The sequence below is a fragment of the Cervus canadensis genome, chromosome 8 (assembly GCF_019320065.1).
Source record: "Cervus canadensis isolate Bull #8, Minnesota chromosome 8, ASM1932006v1, whole genome shotgun sequence".
Lineage (NCBI taxonomy): Eukaryota > Metazoa > Chordata > Mammalia > Artiodactyla > Cervidae > Cervus > Cervus canadensis.
The window spans coordinates 1433891-1448475 of record NC_057393.1 but is presented as its reverse complement, the minus strand read 5'-3'; the positions used below and the strand labels follow the sequence as shown (position 1 = coordinate 1448475).

Below are 14585 nucleotides of genomic sequence, written 5' to 3'. Positions count from 1 at the left end.
CGGGGCGGGGCGGGGGCGGGGCTGGAGAGGGGCGGGGCGGGGCGGGGGCGGGGGGAGAGGGGGCGGGGCGGGGGCGGGGCTGGAGAGGGGGCGGGGCGGGGCTGGGCTGGAGAGGGCGGGGCGGGGCTGGAGAGGGGGCGGGGCGGGGCGGGGCTGGAGAGGGGGCGGGGGCGGGGCGGGAGGGGGGCGGGGCTGGAGAGGGGGCGGGGCGGGGGGGCGGGGCTGGGGCGGGGCGGGGCGGGGCGGGGCCGGGGCTGGAGAGGGGGCGTGGCTGGGGGAGGGCCGCATGGAGCCGGGCGTGGCCGGGCAGCGCTGGGGCTTTGCTCTCGGGAGGGTTCCCCCCCCCGCCCCGCACCCTGGCACAGGGCGCCTCGCACCTCTGCTCTTGGTTTGCGGACTCCAGAGAGGCCAGGCTGCTGACAACAGCAGAATGCGGTTCAGAACTCACCAGTCAGTGGCCCAGGGCCCAGGCCGCCGCAGTCCTCCCCGCTCCACGCCACCCAGCTTTCCTTCCCAGCTTGGTCAGAACGAGACGCCCACGAGGGGGCCTCCCCCAAAAAAGGGTTTATGAAAGGCCCCCTGTCTTGCAGCCCCAGGTTAAGCTCAAGGCGTGCAGGGACCCGTTGGATGACATGAGCTCCGGCTCCATAACCAGCAGGGTCTGCAGTCTGTGAGCTCGCTGGACCCAGAGAGGGGAGACCAGAGGCCTGCAGGCAAGGGTCTCGGCCAGGCCATGCCAGCGTTCCCGAACTGTGCAGTCTGGGAAGGCGTGGCTCTTCGCAGGTCAGGACCTCTGTGCATCCCCTGGCTCGCGAGAGCAGCTGCCCGATGCTCCCATGCCCCTGGGAGGAGAGGCTTCGGAGAAGCTCAGAGGTTGTGGGGGGTTCCACTTGATTCTCCTCATTCCTTGGAGCCTGGACCTCCTCAGTCACTGGGGGGGATGAGCCCGTCACCCTTGCTAGGTGCTTCATCAGGACGCAGCTGGCTTTGCAGCTGGCCACGCTGGGGACCCCTGGATGCCCCTTGGGGGATGCAGCCAGCTTTCTTCCAGCACAGCCGTGCACCCAGGCCACCTCTCTCAGCTTCCTGGGCTTCTGGGTTCCAAACACCACCATGTTGCAGTTGCTCAGGGCCCAGATAGGAGCTGGGGGCTGTGAACAAGCACAGCTCTGTCATGCTATGTGTGAGGGGCGCAGACACCCCTACCCTGGGTGGCCCCCTCCCCTTTTCCAGAATGTCCCCTGTTCCACACTCCCCCTTTGAACTCTGCATCCATCCCTGGACCATGTGTTGGCACCAGGTCAGCACCCACTGCCCAAATCCACACCCTCTCCATCACCTCGATTGGCCTCAGTGTTCGTCATGGAGGCTCACGGCCCGATTTCCTTAACCACAGGGTCACGACAGAACCGACCGAAGTCCTCAACCTTGACCTGGGCTCCCCAGAGGGACCCACTTGCAGTTCTCCTAGCTGATTCTTCTGAGTTTTTTTCCGAGTCCTCAGAAATGTGTCTGCACCTCTCCTTCTTGATTTCTCAGGTTTAGCTTCCCTGTTAGCCCCCTGTCCCCCAAGTCCCATTGGCCAGGTCTCAGCAGGACACACAGCACGCCGCAGACAGGGCGGGCAGCCTTGCAGAGCCCCATGGCCCTGGTGGGGCCTGGCTGTGGCCCAGGGAAGGGGTCAGGGCAGGCGCCGCCCCTGTGGGCGAGGGCCTCGGACGAGAGGGTGGCTCTGGGGGCGCTCGGCCCAGTTGTGGAGCCAAGGGAGAAGGTGCCCAGACGCCCACTCCCTGGGCCCTGCTCCTGCTCTGGTTCCCAGGGCCCGGGAGGTGGGGCACCGGCCAGGGAGGAGGTTGTCGGGACACGCTTGCTGCTCCGTCTGGGCTGAAGTGAGCGTTTACTATTCATGTCACAGGTGCTCTGTGAACGTTCACAAAAGACCCACCGTGGCCCACAACGAATTGATTACCTCTCTTGTACACACTTTTATTTTCCTTCAAATTACTTTTTTTTCATTTGCTTAATTTTCAAGTGAGGGGTGCTAAGTTGCTTCAGTCTAGTCCAACTCTTTGCGACACCCCTGAATTTCTGGAGGAAGGAATCCCCCGTCAATACAGTAAAAGCATTAAGAATTCTGCCCATTTCTGTGTTCTGAGACATCCTTCCTGGACGGACTGCTTTCCTAAAGCGGCCCGAATCCTGAATTCCCTTTGTCACCATCCGGCAAACCCTCCTTCTCTCCTGTGTTAGCCCCCTCCCTTACCTTCCTCCTTCTGGATGAATGTTTCTCATCTGGGGGAAAGTACATTCTCTAATTGCTTCCTGGAGACAGAAGGAGGGAAGTGTGTTTGTGTGCGTGGAGTTTTTATTCTAACCTCACTCGCAGTGGATGTTGTAACTCGATGTGGTATTGGAGGTTGGAAAACCTTTATTAGAATTTGAAGGGATTTCAGCCTCGTCTTCTGACTCTGCGTGTTGCTCTAAGAAACTATTCGATATTCTGATTCCTGGTCCTCCCGCATCCTTCCCCAGAAGTTACGGAATACTGTCCCTGTGCTCGGAGCTTCGCTGAAAGTTGAGGCTGATGTGCCTGTGGTGCAAGTATTGGTTCACCCAGCTTACCAGGCAGCCAGGAACCTTTCTAACCAGAAACTCGTGTCTCTCGGCTCTGGAAGGCTTTATTCTGCTGTTTCCTCCCCCCCTCTCTCCCTCTCTTCCTTCTAGAAGCCCCATCAGCCAGATGTTGAGACTTGGACTTGATACTGTGATTCTCTTAATTTTCTCTTCAACCTTGGGTTTTTGTTCTACTTTCGAGGAAATTCCCTTGACTTTCTCATCTAACTCTTCTGCTTAATATTTTTGTTTCTGCCTTCATAATTTAATCCTCCAAATGTTTGTTCTCTGAAAGTTTGGTCATTCCCCTCTTACTCATAGATGTAACATCATCTTATTTCCCTGAGAATAATATAATACTTATATTTCCTATGTAAGAAATATACTACTTGCATTTGTTTTACGCTTTTGTCTCTATTCCTTTCATCGTCTATGTGGTTCAGAGTCTCTTTTGCCTTGTTTCATCCCAGCTGCTGTCTCTCTCATGTTGGAGGGTTTCCTTGAGTGACAAGGGCTTTACCTTAAGGTGAACTGGAAGAGATTCTGCCATTTTCTTGAGGACATTTTTCCTTTCACCCTTTTTTCTTTTTTTTTTTTTTTTTTTGTCTTTCTTCACTGAGGAATTCAAGTCAGGACACTAAGGCAAAAGAAAGAAATTAAAGACATCAGATTGGAAAGGAAGAAAATAAAACTCTTCTGTGGGTGACGTGACTTTGTAGGTAGAAAACTATAAGGAATTCCCCCAAATGAACTATTGAATGAGTTCAGCAAGGTTTCAAAGTACAGACACTACATGCAAAACTCAGTCATATTTTATACACAAGCAAGAGACAGTCCAAAATGAAAATTTAAAAAATTCTGCTCGTAATGGCATGAAAAATACAATAAAAGACGTGAGAATAAGTTTAACAAAAGGCGTGCAAGACTTGTACACTGAAAATATGGGTGCCCAGCACAGTTGGGAGGAACTGAAGAGGAGCCGAGTGGAGAGGTGTTCCCTGTCCCTGGGCTGGAGAACCAGGATCATTAGGTGGGGACACTTCTCCCCAAATTAACACGAAGAGTAAACACAGGGCCTGTGAGAACCCCAGAAGGCTACTCTGCAGGCAGGGACATTACATTACATTACATTACATTTACATTAAAATGCAAGTAAGTATCTCCCCTGCTCTGTGGGCTGGCTTTTTGTATCCTCAGTGATGATACCTTTGTGAGCTGAAGGTTTAGATTCTAGAGTAGTCTCATTTACTAGGCTTTTCCTTTAGGGTTGGTGTTTATTGTGTCTTGTTTAAGAAATCCTTTTATTCTGAAGCATGGAGATTTATGTTTTTAAAAGTTTATAGTTTCATCTTTCATGCACAGGTCTTTGCCCTCTGTAGCATGTGTGTGTGTGTGTGTGTGTGTGTGTGTGTGTGTGTGTCTGTGAGTGTGTGTGTATGACTGTGTGTGTGAGATATGTAAGGCAGAGACCCAGTTATATTTTTTTCCAAATGGACATATAGTTGTTCTAGCAACTCTTTTTTAATGTTTTTTGGCCATGGAGCATGGCATGCAGAATCTTACTTCCCACCCACTAACCCCCAATCTAGGATCAAACCCATGTCCCCTACAGTGGAAGCCCTGAGTTTTAACCACTGGACAGTCAGGAAAGTCACATAAAAACTCTTAAAAAGACCATTTGCCCCCCAGTTCTCTGCCATGCATTAAGTATTCTTAAATGAGAGGGTGTTTTTTCATCATTTGCCCCATCTCAAGCCTATTTTATAGGAATGACTCCAGTCCTATCATCAGCTGAATTTCTGAGTAGTGAGTCCTCCCACTGTGTTCTTCTTGAAGACTCAGCCCTTCAGGCTTCCATGGAAACCTCAGAATCATTTTTCCTAAAAAAAGTTGAAATTTTTATTGGGATCGTAGCTAACTGTTAGAGGACAAGTTTTAACAGAGGGTGTGATCGTGATGGTTGTAAAAATATGTACTGAATATATGTCAAAATTTTTATTTAAATCAGTGACTAACGAGAAACAAGTAAATGTTACAACTGATTCGAACAAGGATTTGATTTGAATTGATTTCTGTTCCCTACCTGGCAAAGATCCTTTGCAAGGCCACAAACATCCGCTGGATCATTGAAAAAGCAAGACAGTTTCAAAAAAATCTATTTCTGCTTTAGTGACTATGCCATAGCCTTTGACTGTGTGGATCACAGTAAACTCTGGGAAATTCTGAAAGAGATGGGAATACCAGACCACCTGACCTCCCTCTTGAGAAACCTGTATACAGGTCAGGAAGCAACAGTTAGAACTGAACATGGAACAGCAGACTGGTTTCAAATTGGGAAAAGGAGTACGTCAAGGCTGTATATTGTCACCCTGCTTGTTTAATTTATATTCAGAGTACGTCATGAGAAATGCTGGGCTGGAGGAAGCACAAGCTGGAATCAAGATTGCCAGGAGAAATAGCAATATCTCAGATATGCAGATGACACCACCCTTATGGCAGAAAGCGAAGAAGAACTAAAGAGCCTCTTGATGAAAGTGAAAGAGGAGAGTGAAAAAGCTGGCTTAAAGCACAACATTCAGAAAACTAATATCATGGCATCTGGTCCCATCACCTCATGGGAAATAGATGGGGAGACAGTGGAAACAGTGTCAGGCTTTATTTGGGGGGGCTCCAAAATCACAGCAGATGGAGATTGCAGCCATGAAATTAAAAGGTGCTTGCTCCTTGGAAGAAGAGCTATGACAAACATAGGGTATTAAAAAGCAGAGACATCACTTTGCCAACAAAAAAGTCTGTCTAGTTAAAGCTATGGTTTTTCCAGTAGTCATGTATGGATGTGAGAGCTGGACCATAAAGAAAGCTGAGAGCCAAAGAATTGATGCTTTTGAACTGTGATGTTGGAGAAGATTCTTGAGAGGCCCTTGGACAGCAAGGAGATCCAACCAGTCCATCCTAAAGGAAATCAGTCCTGAATATTCATTGGAAGGACTGATGCTGAACCTGAAACTCCAATGCTTTGGCCACCTGATGTGAAGAGCTGACTCACTGGAAAAGAACCTGATGCTGGGAAAGATTGAAGACAGGAGAAGGGGATGACAGAGGATGAGATGGTTGGATGGCATCACCAACTCGATGGACATGAGTTTGAGTAAACTCTGGGAGTTGGTGATGGACAGGGAGGCCTGGGGTGCTGCAGTCCATGGGGTCGCAAAGAGTCAGACACGACTGAGCAACTGAACTGAACTGAACAGGAGGAAGTGTTTGCTTTGCTAACAGTTTTCTCCAGGTAAACACCTGTCTCTGCAGAGTCACAGGATGGCCTAGTCACAGACAAAGGCACGCACCTCTGTGGAATCAGACAGCTCTCCAAGGCTCCAGCACTCCTAGAAAAGGAACCAATTTTGTGTTTTGCTTATTTTAGAATCTTTTGCAGTTATTCCCTTTAGAATCTGTAATCCTTTTGGGGAATCTCCTTTAGTTTCATGTACATGTGTGTATATGCATATATGTATGTATTTCACACACAAAGACACACACACGTACACATATGAGCTTCCTCAGATGGTAAAGAACCCACCTGCCAGTACAGAAGACCCAGGTTCGATCCCTGGGTCGGCAAGATCCTCTGGAGAAGGAAATGGCAGCCCACCCCAGTATTCCTGCCTGGAAAATCCCATGGATGGAGGAGCCTGGCAGGCAACAGTCCATGGGGTCACAGAAGAGTTGGAAACACCTGAGTGACTAAGCGCGCTCACACACACACACACGCACACACACACACATGCATATTATATGTGTATCATTGATGACATGCCTGCCTGACAGCAAGAAGACTAGTGTTTCGTCTCTGAGACCCCCACCCCTGCCTGGAGGCCCACAGCTCCGCGTCCCTCTTAGTCCAGTGGGCAGGGGAGAGGCTGTAGGTCACGGTCCACCCATTGCACTTCCCGCCCCTTCCGCCAGACGTCGCTGTTGGAGGCCGGTCCATGAGACGCTGCCCAGACGGGCCTCAGGACCCAGCGTCCCCAGCCCCACCTCCGTCCACCGCAGCCACTGTCCTGTTACAGAATACACAAGGCGATCTCTCCAGTTTTCCTGGGGTGTAATTGACAGTTACCTCACATCACTGTATAGGTGTAAACTATGCAGCATGGTGGTCTGACTTACCTGTGTGTGAAATGACTTCCGCCATGAGTTTCGTTAGTATCCATCAGCTCACCTAGAGACTACAAGAAGAAAAACCAGAAGAAAATTAAAAAACATTTTTCCTTGTGATAAGAACTCTTAAGATCTACTCTGTTAATAGGTTTCATATATATCAATATAATCAGTGCTGTGTTTTTGTGCAATGTCAGCAAATTGGGAAAACTCCACTGTGGCCACGGACTGGAAAAGGTCAGTCTTCTTTCCAATCCCAAAGAAGGGCGATGCCAAAGAATGTTCAAACTGCCGCACAACTCATTTCACATGCTAGCAAGGTTATGCTCAAAATCCTCCAAGCTAGACTTCAGCAGTACATGACCGAGAACTTCCAGATGGACCAGCTGAGTTTAAAAAAGGCAGAGGAAGCAGAGATCAAACTGCCAACCTTCACTGGATCAAAAAGAAAGCAAAGGGATTCCAGAAAAGCATCTGCTTCTGCTTCATTGACTATGCTAAAGCCTTTGACTGTGTGGATCACAACGAACTGTGGAAAATTCTTAGAGATGGGAATACCAGACCACCTTACCTGCCTCCTGAGAAACCTGTATGTGGGTCAAGAAGCAACAGTTAGAACCGAACAAGGAACAACAGACTGGTTCAAAATTGGGAAAAGAGTATGACAAAGCTATATATTGTTACCCTATTTATTTAACTTGTATGCAGAGTACATCATGCAAAATGCTGGGCTGGCTGAATCACAAGCTGGAATCAAAATTGCTGGGAGAAATATCAACAACCTCAGATATGCAGATGACACCACTCTAAGGGAAGAAAGTGAAGAGGAACTAAAGAGCCTCTTGATGAAGGTTAAAGAGGAGAGTGAAAAAGCTGGCTTAAAACTCAACATTCAAAAAACTAAAATTATGGCCTCTGGTCCCATCACTTCATGGCAAATAGATGGGGAAAAGTGAAGTAATTGATTTTATTTTCTTGGGCTCCAAAATCACCGTGGATGGTGACTGAAGCCATGAAATTAAAAGGCGCCTGCTCCTTGGAAGAACTAGGACCAACCTAGAAAGCATATTAAAAAGCAGAGGCATCATTTTGCCGACAAAAAAGTCTGTCTAGTCAAAGCTATGGTTTTTCCAGTAGTCATGTATGGATGTGAGAGTTGGACCATAAGGAAAGCTGAGTGGCAAAGAATTGATGCTTTTGAACTGTGGTGTTGGGGAAGACTCTTGAGACTCCCTTGAACTGCAAGGAGATCCAACCAGTCCATCCTAAAGGAAATCAGTCCTGAATATTCATTGGAAGGACTGATGATGAACCTGAAACTCCAATACTTTGGCCACCTGATGAGAAGAACTGACTCACTGGAAAAGACCCTGATGCTGGGAAGGATTGGGGGCAGGAGGAGAATGGGACGACAGAGGATGAGATGGTTAGATGGCATCACCAACTCGATGGACATGGGTTTGAGCAAGCTCCGGGAGATAGTGGAGGACAGGGAGGCCTGGCGTGCTGCCGTTCATGGGGTCACAAAGAGAGGGAAGTGACAGTGACAGAAGAACAAGAACCAGTTAGCATCCATCAGCTCATGGAGAGACAACAAAAAGGAAAAAACCAAAAGAAAATTGTAAAAGAATTTTCCTCATGATGAGAACTCTTTCAGAATCTATTAACAGCTTCCTTGTATATCATATGAATCAGTGCTCTGTTGTGCTATGTCAGCAAATAATGAAAAACACACGTGAAGTCTCAGCCGCAGGCCCAGCAGACAGGAGGAGCTCCGAGAACGGGGGTCAGAGTGAGCACCAGCTCCCGCCTCCCGTGAGCCCCGGCCTGGCCCAAGCCTCCCCACCAGGGCCGTTTCTTCGTTGCGATGCTGCCGCCACGAGGCCCCCTCCTCTCAGCCGATGGAGGCCCAGCACCTACTCAGCCTTCCGTTCGGGCTCCTGCTGGTGGCCCTGGCCCTGGCTGTGAATTCAGGTGGACACGTGGCCCCACTGTGTGAACACATCTGGAGTGACTCGGGGGAGGGGGCGGTCTTGGCTGCGATGGGAGCTCCGGGGAACTTTCAGAGAAGGCAGAACTGGAAAGGGGGGGGAGTGGGGGTGGAAGTGGCAGGTGGAGAACGTGGTCCAGAGGCCGGCCTGGGTCAGGCCTGGCCTGGAGGGGGAGCAGGCTGGGGGCTGTGCAGGGGCAGGGCCCCGCCCCGAGCCACCTGCGGGGCCAGCAGGGGTCAGGGGGCTTAGGGCCACAGGAGGGACATGGACCCAGAGCTGCGGACGGCGGCCATGCAGTGAGGGCCACTGACTCCTCACTGGGGGTGACCGTGCCGACAGCATCGGGGGTCTCAGGGACACCTGTGCAGAGAACTGGCTGTGACCACCTCGGACAATGTTTGATAATCGCAGTTCCTTACAACCATCAAGCCAAGCGTTGCTATTTCCAGGGCTATGGCACAGGCCCTCCCGGGGGGTGGGGACGATTTCCCTGGGCCTGGGAGGAGGGCCCGTGGCTCTGGGAGGTCAGGGGTCAACTGGTGCTCCATGGAGCACTGGCCTGTGGGACACACGGTCCCCTCCTCCCCGTCCCTGGCACTGCCCATCACTGGACTCAGAATCCGTTGTGTGATGGCACTTGCAGGCCGGGAACAGCTGTGCAACGGCCAGTGCTCACGCAGGGCCGCAGCCAAGTAAAGCCCGGGGCCCTGCTGTGGCCCAGCCCAAGGATGGAGCGTGGTGGCCGCGGGCTGCCTGACCGGAAAGCCGAGGAGCGTGAAGGGAGGCCCGGGCCTCCGTGTCCTCATGTGGCCGGCACCCCAAGCACAGGGACTCTGCCTGGAGAGCTGCAGCTAGCAAACCCGGGGCTGAATTCCTGCACGAGGGGGCAGGGAGCCCGCCTGGATGGCCGTGCCAGCAGCTGGCCTGGCAGGGAGGGGGCCAGAGAGAGCGGACCTCAACATGCAGCGGCCACTTTGCAAAGAACGTGACAACCCCCAAGTGGCCAAAAGCAGGAGGCTCTCAGGCAGCAGTGTGGCCAGTGAGGCTGGCGTTTCGGGCTGGGTCCCGCCTGCTCATCCGAGCCCCTCTGGCCCTCGCCCTGGGGCTCTGGCCTGTTTGGGGTCTCCGAGGTACAGCTCACAGGGTCTGAGGGGGAGGCTGTGATCATCTATGGCCACATCACAGAGCCAGCAGACAGTGGGCTGGCCCTGGTGAGGTTGAGGCTGAGCCCCCGCAGGGCCAGGTCTGAGCAGGAGTGGGATGACTGGACGGAGCCAGGCCAGCTGTGGACAATTAGGTCCCTGTATTGACCCCAGGACGCTGGGTGCTGGCCGGAGGTCAGGGCACAGAGGTCTCAGACTGAAGCTGTGGGGGGGGTGGGGACGGGTAGCCGGCCAGCACACCCAGACAGAACCCGGGAGGCCCCTTGGGCTGCAAGCTGGCCCCTCCTGCAGAAGGGACTCCCTGGGGCTTCTCCGTGGGGCTCACATCAGAGCGACCAGGGGACCTTAGGAGGTGACACCCCAGGTGAGGCCAGGCCCGCTGTTCTCACAGACCCCACGACTGCCACCCGGCTCCCTGGACTTTACAAAAGTGGGGTCTGGACCCTCAGGCAGCCCCAGGCAGCTGCACAGTGTCCCTGGAGAGCTTGGTCCAGGGTGGGGCTGGCTCCTATCAAAGTGGAAGGGAGTCAGCCGTCCGCTCTGACCTGCTCGCTGAGCTCAGGCACGGGCCCTGCGTCCCGCCCGCACCTGGCTGGTGACCCGCTGTGAGGCCAGGCTGCCTGCTGTGGGCCAGGAGGGGGCGGGACTCAGCCCAGGAGCAGCTTCGGGCACCTTTGAGCTGTGTCGTTCCGGAATCAGGAGGGGATGTCTGTCGGGCACTCACTAAAATATCAGCTCAGATGGCTACTAAAAATTCTACAAACCCAAGAAGGACAGGCAAAACCAGGCGCTGCCTCACACTCTGCTGTTTGTTCGCTCTCTGGGGAGCGGTCCTCCCGGGACAGGTGTGTGCTCACCTTTCCGGAGCCGGGGAGGGAGGGTCTCCAGGCGGGGGCTGCCGTGCTGGGCTTGATGGTGACCCCCGATGGGCGTCGTGGGGCGTAGGAGCTGGAGGCGGCCTCAGCTCGGGGGGGCGGTGGTCAGACCAAGTCAGTGCGCTTCACGGACACCTGGTGCTGGTAAGTGTGGGTCCCAGGGTCCCCGCGGCTCTCCGCACCCGCCCTGAACCTGCTCCATGCTGGGGGTGCAGTGATGGTCTGAGAAGGGCGCCTCTCCCCCGGCAAGGGCGGTGCTCCTGCCTCCACGTCCTGCTGCACCCCTTTTCTCAGGACCCATCGTCCCAGGGTCCCCCCCGGTTTTCATACCCACACAACAGGGAGTGGGGCTGGGGGAGCCCGGCAGCCCCTGTGGAAGCAAGGACTCTGAATCTTGCTCTTGGTACCCGGGGACGCAGGGGAGTGGTGAGATCTGATTCTCTGGCTGTGTTTCAGGGCCGGGGGTGGGGGCACGAGTGGACATGGGAGGCCGACTGGAAGCCGCTGCTGTGGTCCAGGTGAGGGCAGGTGGCCGGGACCCACTGACTTGTCCTGATCGACTCCATGTCAGCTTTGGAAGCCCCGTCCTGGGCTCCGGGGAGGGCGGGATCCACTGGGTGTGGACGTGGTTGTGGGTGGTGACACAGGCAGGGACGGGGCATGACCCCCGCTCTCTGCAGCCCTGCCCTCCAGGACCCCACGGCCCCGACTGGGCGCAGCAGGAAGACCTGCAGGAAGGGGGCCACGTGTGCAGGGTTGCAGCCCCCAGAGGCGGGGCTGCCCGCTGAGCCTTCCCTGGCCGTCCCGTTACCTGGGTTTGAATTTGCACCCCGAGCTGGAAGCTGCCCCCAGAGTGAGATGGGGGCCTCATGTGGCAAAGTGCATCCCCCCTTAGCTGGCCGGCCCCGCTGTGCACCCATGCCTCCTCCACAGACAGGCCTCTGAGTCTAAACAGCAGGAGCGGGAGATGCAGGAACATGCCCCGGGTTGAGAGCCTCGGCATTCGGGCACCATGAGGCGCTGAGCACGAGGCCCCTGCGGACACTGATCTCAGAGCTATTTCCATCCTCCGAGATCCAGCCCCGCCCTTGGGGGAAGCTGGTGCACATCCCCGCTGTGGGCGGATCACAGAGCTCCATGGTTGACCTGACCATGTTACGTGGCGCATGTGATGACTTCTGGAAGTCATCTTTCTGGTCTAAACCATCTGCTGAAATCACTGACATGAGAGGGACTGTGCGTGGAGACCCTTGTTTTCATGCTTCCTGACGAAGGAACAGAGACGTTTCCAAGGGGTCTGGGCAAAGGGCTAAATGTGAGGCCGGCCCCATATTAACGGGGTCACATTGTCACCAGCCTGCTGGTTTCTGCTGACTGACCGGGCTTCCTCTCTACACTCTACCCTGTGCTCCGGGCAATGGGGGTTTAGCGGCTGACGGTTTCCTTTCTTCTGCTCAGCGCATCGCTTGGCCGTGAATTCTGTGATCTGGGCTAATTAGACATGGCGACTCTTTGTTCCAAGCTGACTTCAGCAGATGGCTGATTTATTAACTTATTCAAACCCTGCTCAGCAAGCAAAGCGGCAGCACAGCCTGTCCTGCTCTGCTGTGTGGAATGTGTCTTAAATCGAGTCCTCTTGTAAATCTGGTGCTATTTGGACATCCCCAGCACCAGCATCTGTCTCTCAAGAACGGGTGGCATGGGGGCCGTTCTGCCTGCTCCTCCTCCAGGGTGCCAGCCTGCCCTTCGCTCAAGGACGGCTCTGTGGCCTCCAGGAGGGGCCTGGAGGCAGGGGCAGCTGTGTCTGGAAGGGCCAGACGCTGTCAGGAGCTTGAGCACGTTAGGGAGAATGGAAGGGGTTGCGGACCCCTCCAACCACCACCCGACGCCCCAGGCACCCCATCCCCTGCCAGTCTGGATCCTCCTGGCTCAGGGGCCACCCCCCAACCCAAGGCTTAGCTTAGAGGAAGCTGAATTAAAAATGTGGCTCTGCCTGCAGTCGGGCAGAACCCTGCCTTCCGTCCACACCTCGGAGCCAGGAGAGGCCGGTGCAGGAGGCCGCATATATTGGCCCCATGCACCATCCAGCCTTCCCGGGCCGGGTGTCCACAGAGCAGAGAGACAGAGGCCACGAGGGCCTCCTCTTCCTCCACATCCACAGTTGCCTGTTTTAACATGAACCTTGCTCATCCTGTTGATGGGGTATGGGGAAGCCGGGGTGGCTCTGCTCCTCCCAATACTCAGCAGAAGGCAGGACGTAGAGGTGGCCTCTGTGGACCCCACTGACCGATTAGCCCCTGCAGGCCAGCTGGGAGAGGGGAGTCCTGCCAGGAGCCCGGGAGACTGGGCAGGGGTGTACAGTGTCCAGGAAGGAGGCCTCAGCCAGCCCCGCCTGGTCGGAGCCAGGGAGTCGTGAGCGGCCTGGACGTGGGACACGCGCCTCAGTCCAGGCCTTGCTTCAGGTCTCAGAGCCCGAGAGGCCGGCAGGGCTGCTCAGCGGGGGTCCCTCCTGATGCTTGTGCTCAAGTCACTCTGCCTGTCTCTGTGGTAACTGCATCTTACCTGCCTGCGTGTGTGATTGTGTTCTGTTCTGCTTGTAGATGGAGGAGATAAAATTTAAAGACAGAGCAGTCTTCGTGCTGGAGAGAGAGTTAGGGGTTCAAGCCGGGCATGCTCAGAGACTCCAGCTCCAAAAAGAGGCTCTAGACGAGCAGCTGTCCCAGGTCAAAGAGACCGACCGGCACCCGGGCAGCCCCAGGCGGGAGCTTCCTCATGCAAGCGGTGCAGGAGACGCCTCAGACCACTCGGGAAGCCCTGTAAGCACCTCCCACGCTCGCCCGGCCGACCCAGAGCCCAGACTGCCCCGCACGCGGCTCGTGGTCCCATGGGCAGCTCCCTGGGGAGTCCCGAGCCCAAGCCTCGGGGACTCTGCCCGTGTCGGCAGCCCACAGGCCAGGGGGACCCTCGACTTCTCCGGCTTGGCTGAGAGGGCCCGGAGACGTCTCTCTCTTCCCCCCTTGCTGCCGCAGCGCAGCACTGGCCTGGCCCTCCCCTGGTCCCCCCCATGGGTCTCGAGCTCCAGGCTTCCAGTTGTGCTGCCTCTGCCACCAGCCCCGGGTGGCTAAGGGGCCCTCCCTTGCTGCTGGGGGAGGTGGCCCGGCAGCTCCATCACCGCACGCAGGCTTTGTCCTCCGCTGGTGCCGACCCTCCTGCCGTGGTTTCTGTGCTCGTGACCAGCTGCCCGGCACCCGCTTTCCTTGTGAGCACGCCACTGTCCATGCCTCAGGCTGCGTGACCGCGTGGGGCTGTGACCCCACCCATCTCCTCTCACTGCTCCTCATTCAGAGCCCTCTTCGGGGTCCCGGGAGTCTGGAAGGGGTCTACATTCCACGGGCCCTCCACACGGTCCTTCCGGGTCGGCCCCTGGCCTCTCCTGCACCTGCTGAATGAGGAACCGTCCCCTGGTCCTTCCTGGACTCGCGTCTGTTTGCTTTGAGGACAGAGCTGCGTTTGAGCCGAGCCAGCCCTAGGGCAATGATCTTTCAAGAATGGAGCATGACATTTTACAATCTTGTTATGTAATGGCTTAACTGGGTTAAAACCAGCTCTGGCACCCGACAGATCCCATTAACTCCGGAGATTCTGAAGCCAGATCAAAATGTTTTCATTGATATTTTTTTTAGTAAGCTCCAGTGGCTCCCAAAGTGACCTTTAGAAGCTCAATTTGAGGGACCACTCTTCCTGGGAATCCCACTTTGGAAAGTTTTAAGCTGAACATCATTTCC

The 14585-nt window shown here is 54.8% G+C and overlaps 1 protein-coding gene across 20 annotated transcripts in view; it reads left to right on the top strand.

Moving 5' to 3' along the window:
• Positions 1–14585, top strand: part of JAKMIP3 (Janus kinase and microtubule interacting protein 3) — a 90874-nt gene that overhangs the window by 39312 nt on the left and 36977 nt on the right. For 12 of the 20 annotated variants that reach the window (XM_043475169.1, XM_043475166.1, XM_043475170.1 and 9 more), the window contains exon 4: positions 13401–13616. The exons of the other annotated variants lie outside the window; for them this stretch is intronic. In XM_043475169.1, coding sequence (XP_043331104.1) covers positions 13401–13616 — 216 coding nt within the window. The remainder of the gene's footprint in view (positions 1–13400; positions 13617–14585) is intronic. 20 annotated transcript variants of the gene reach the window in all.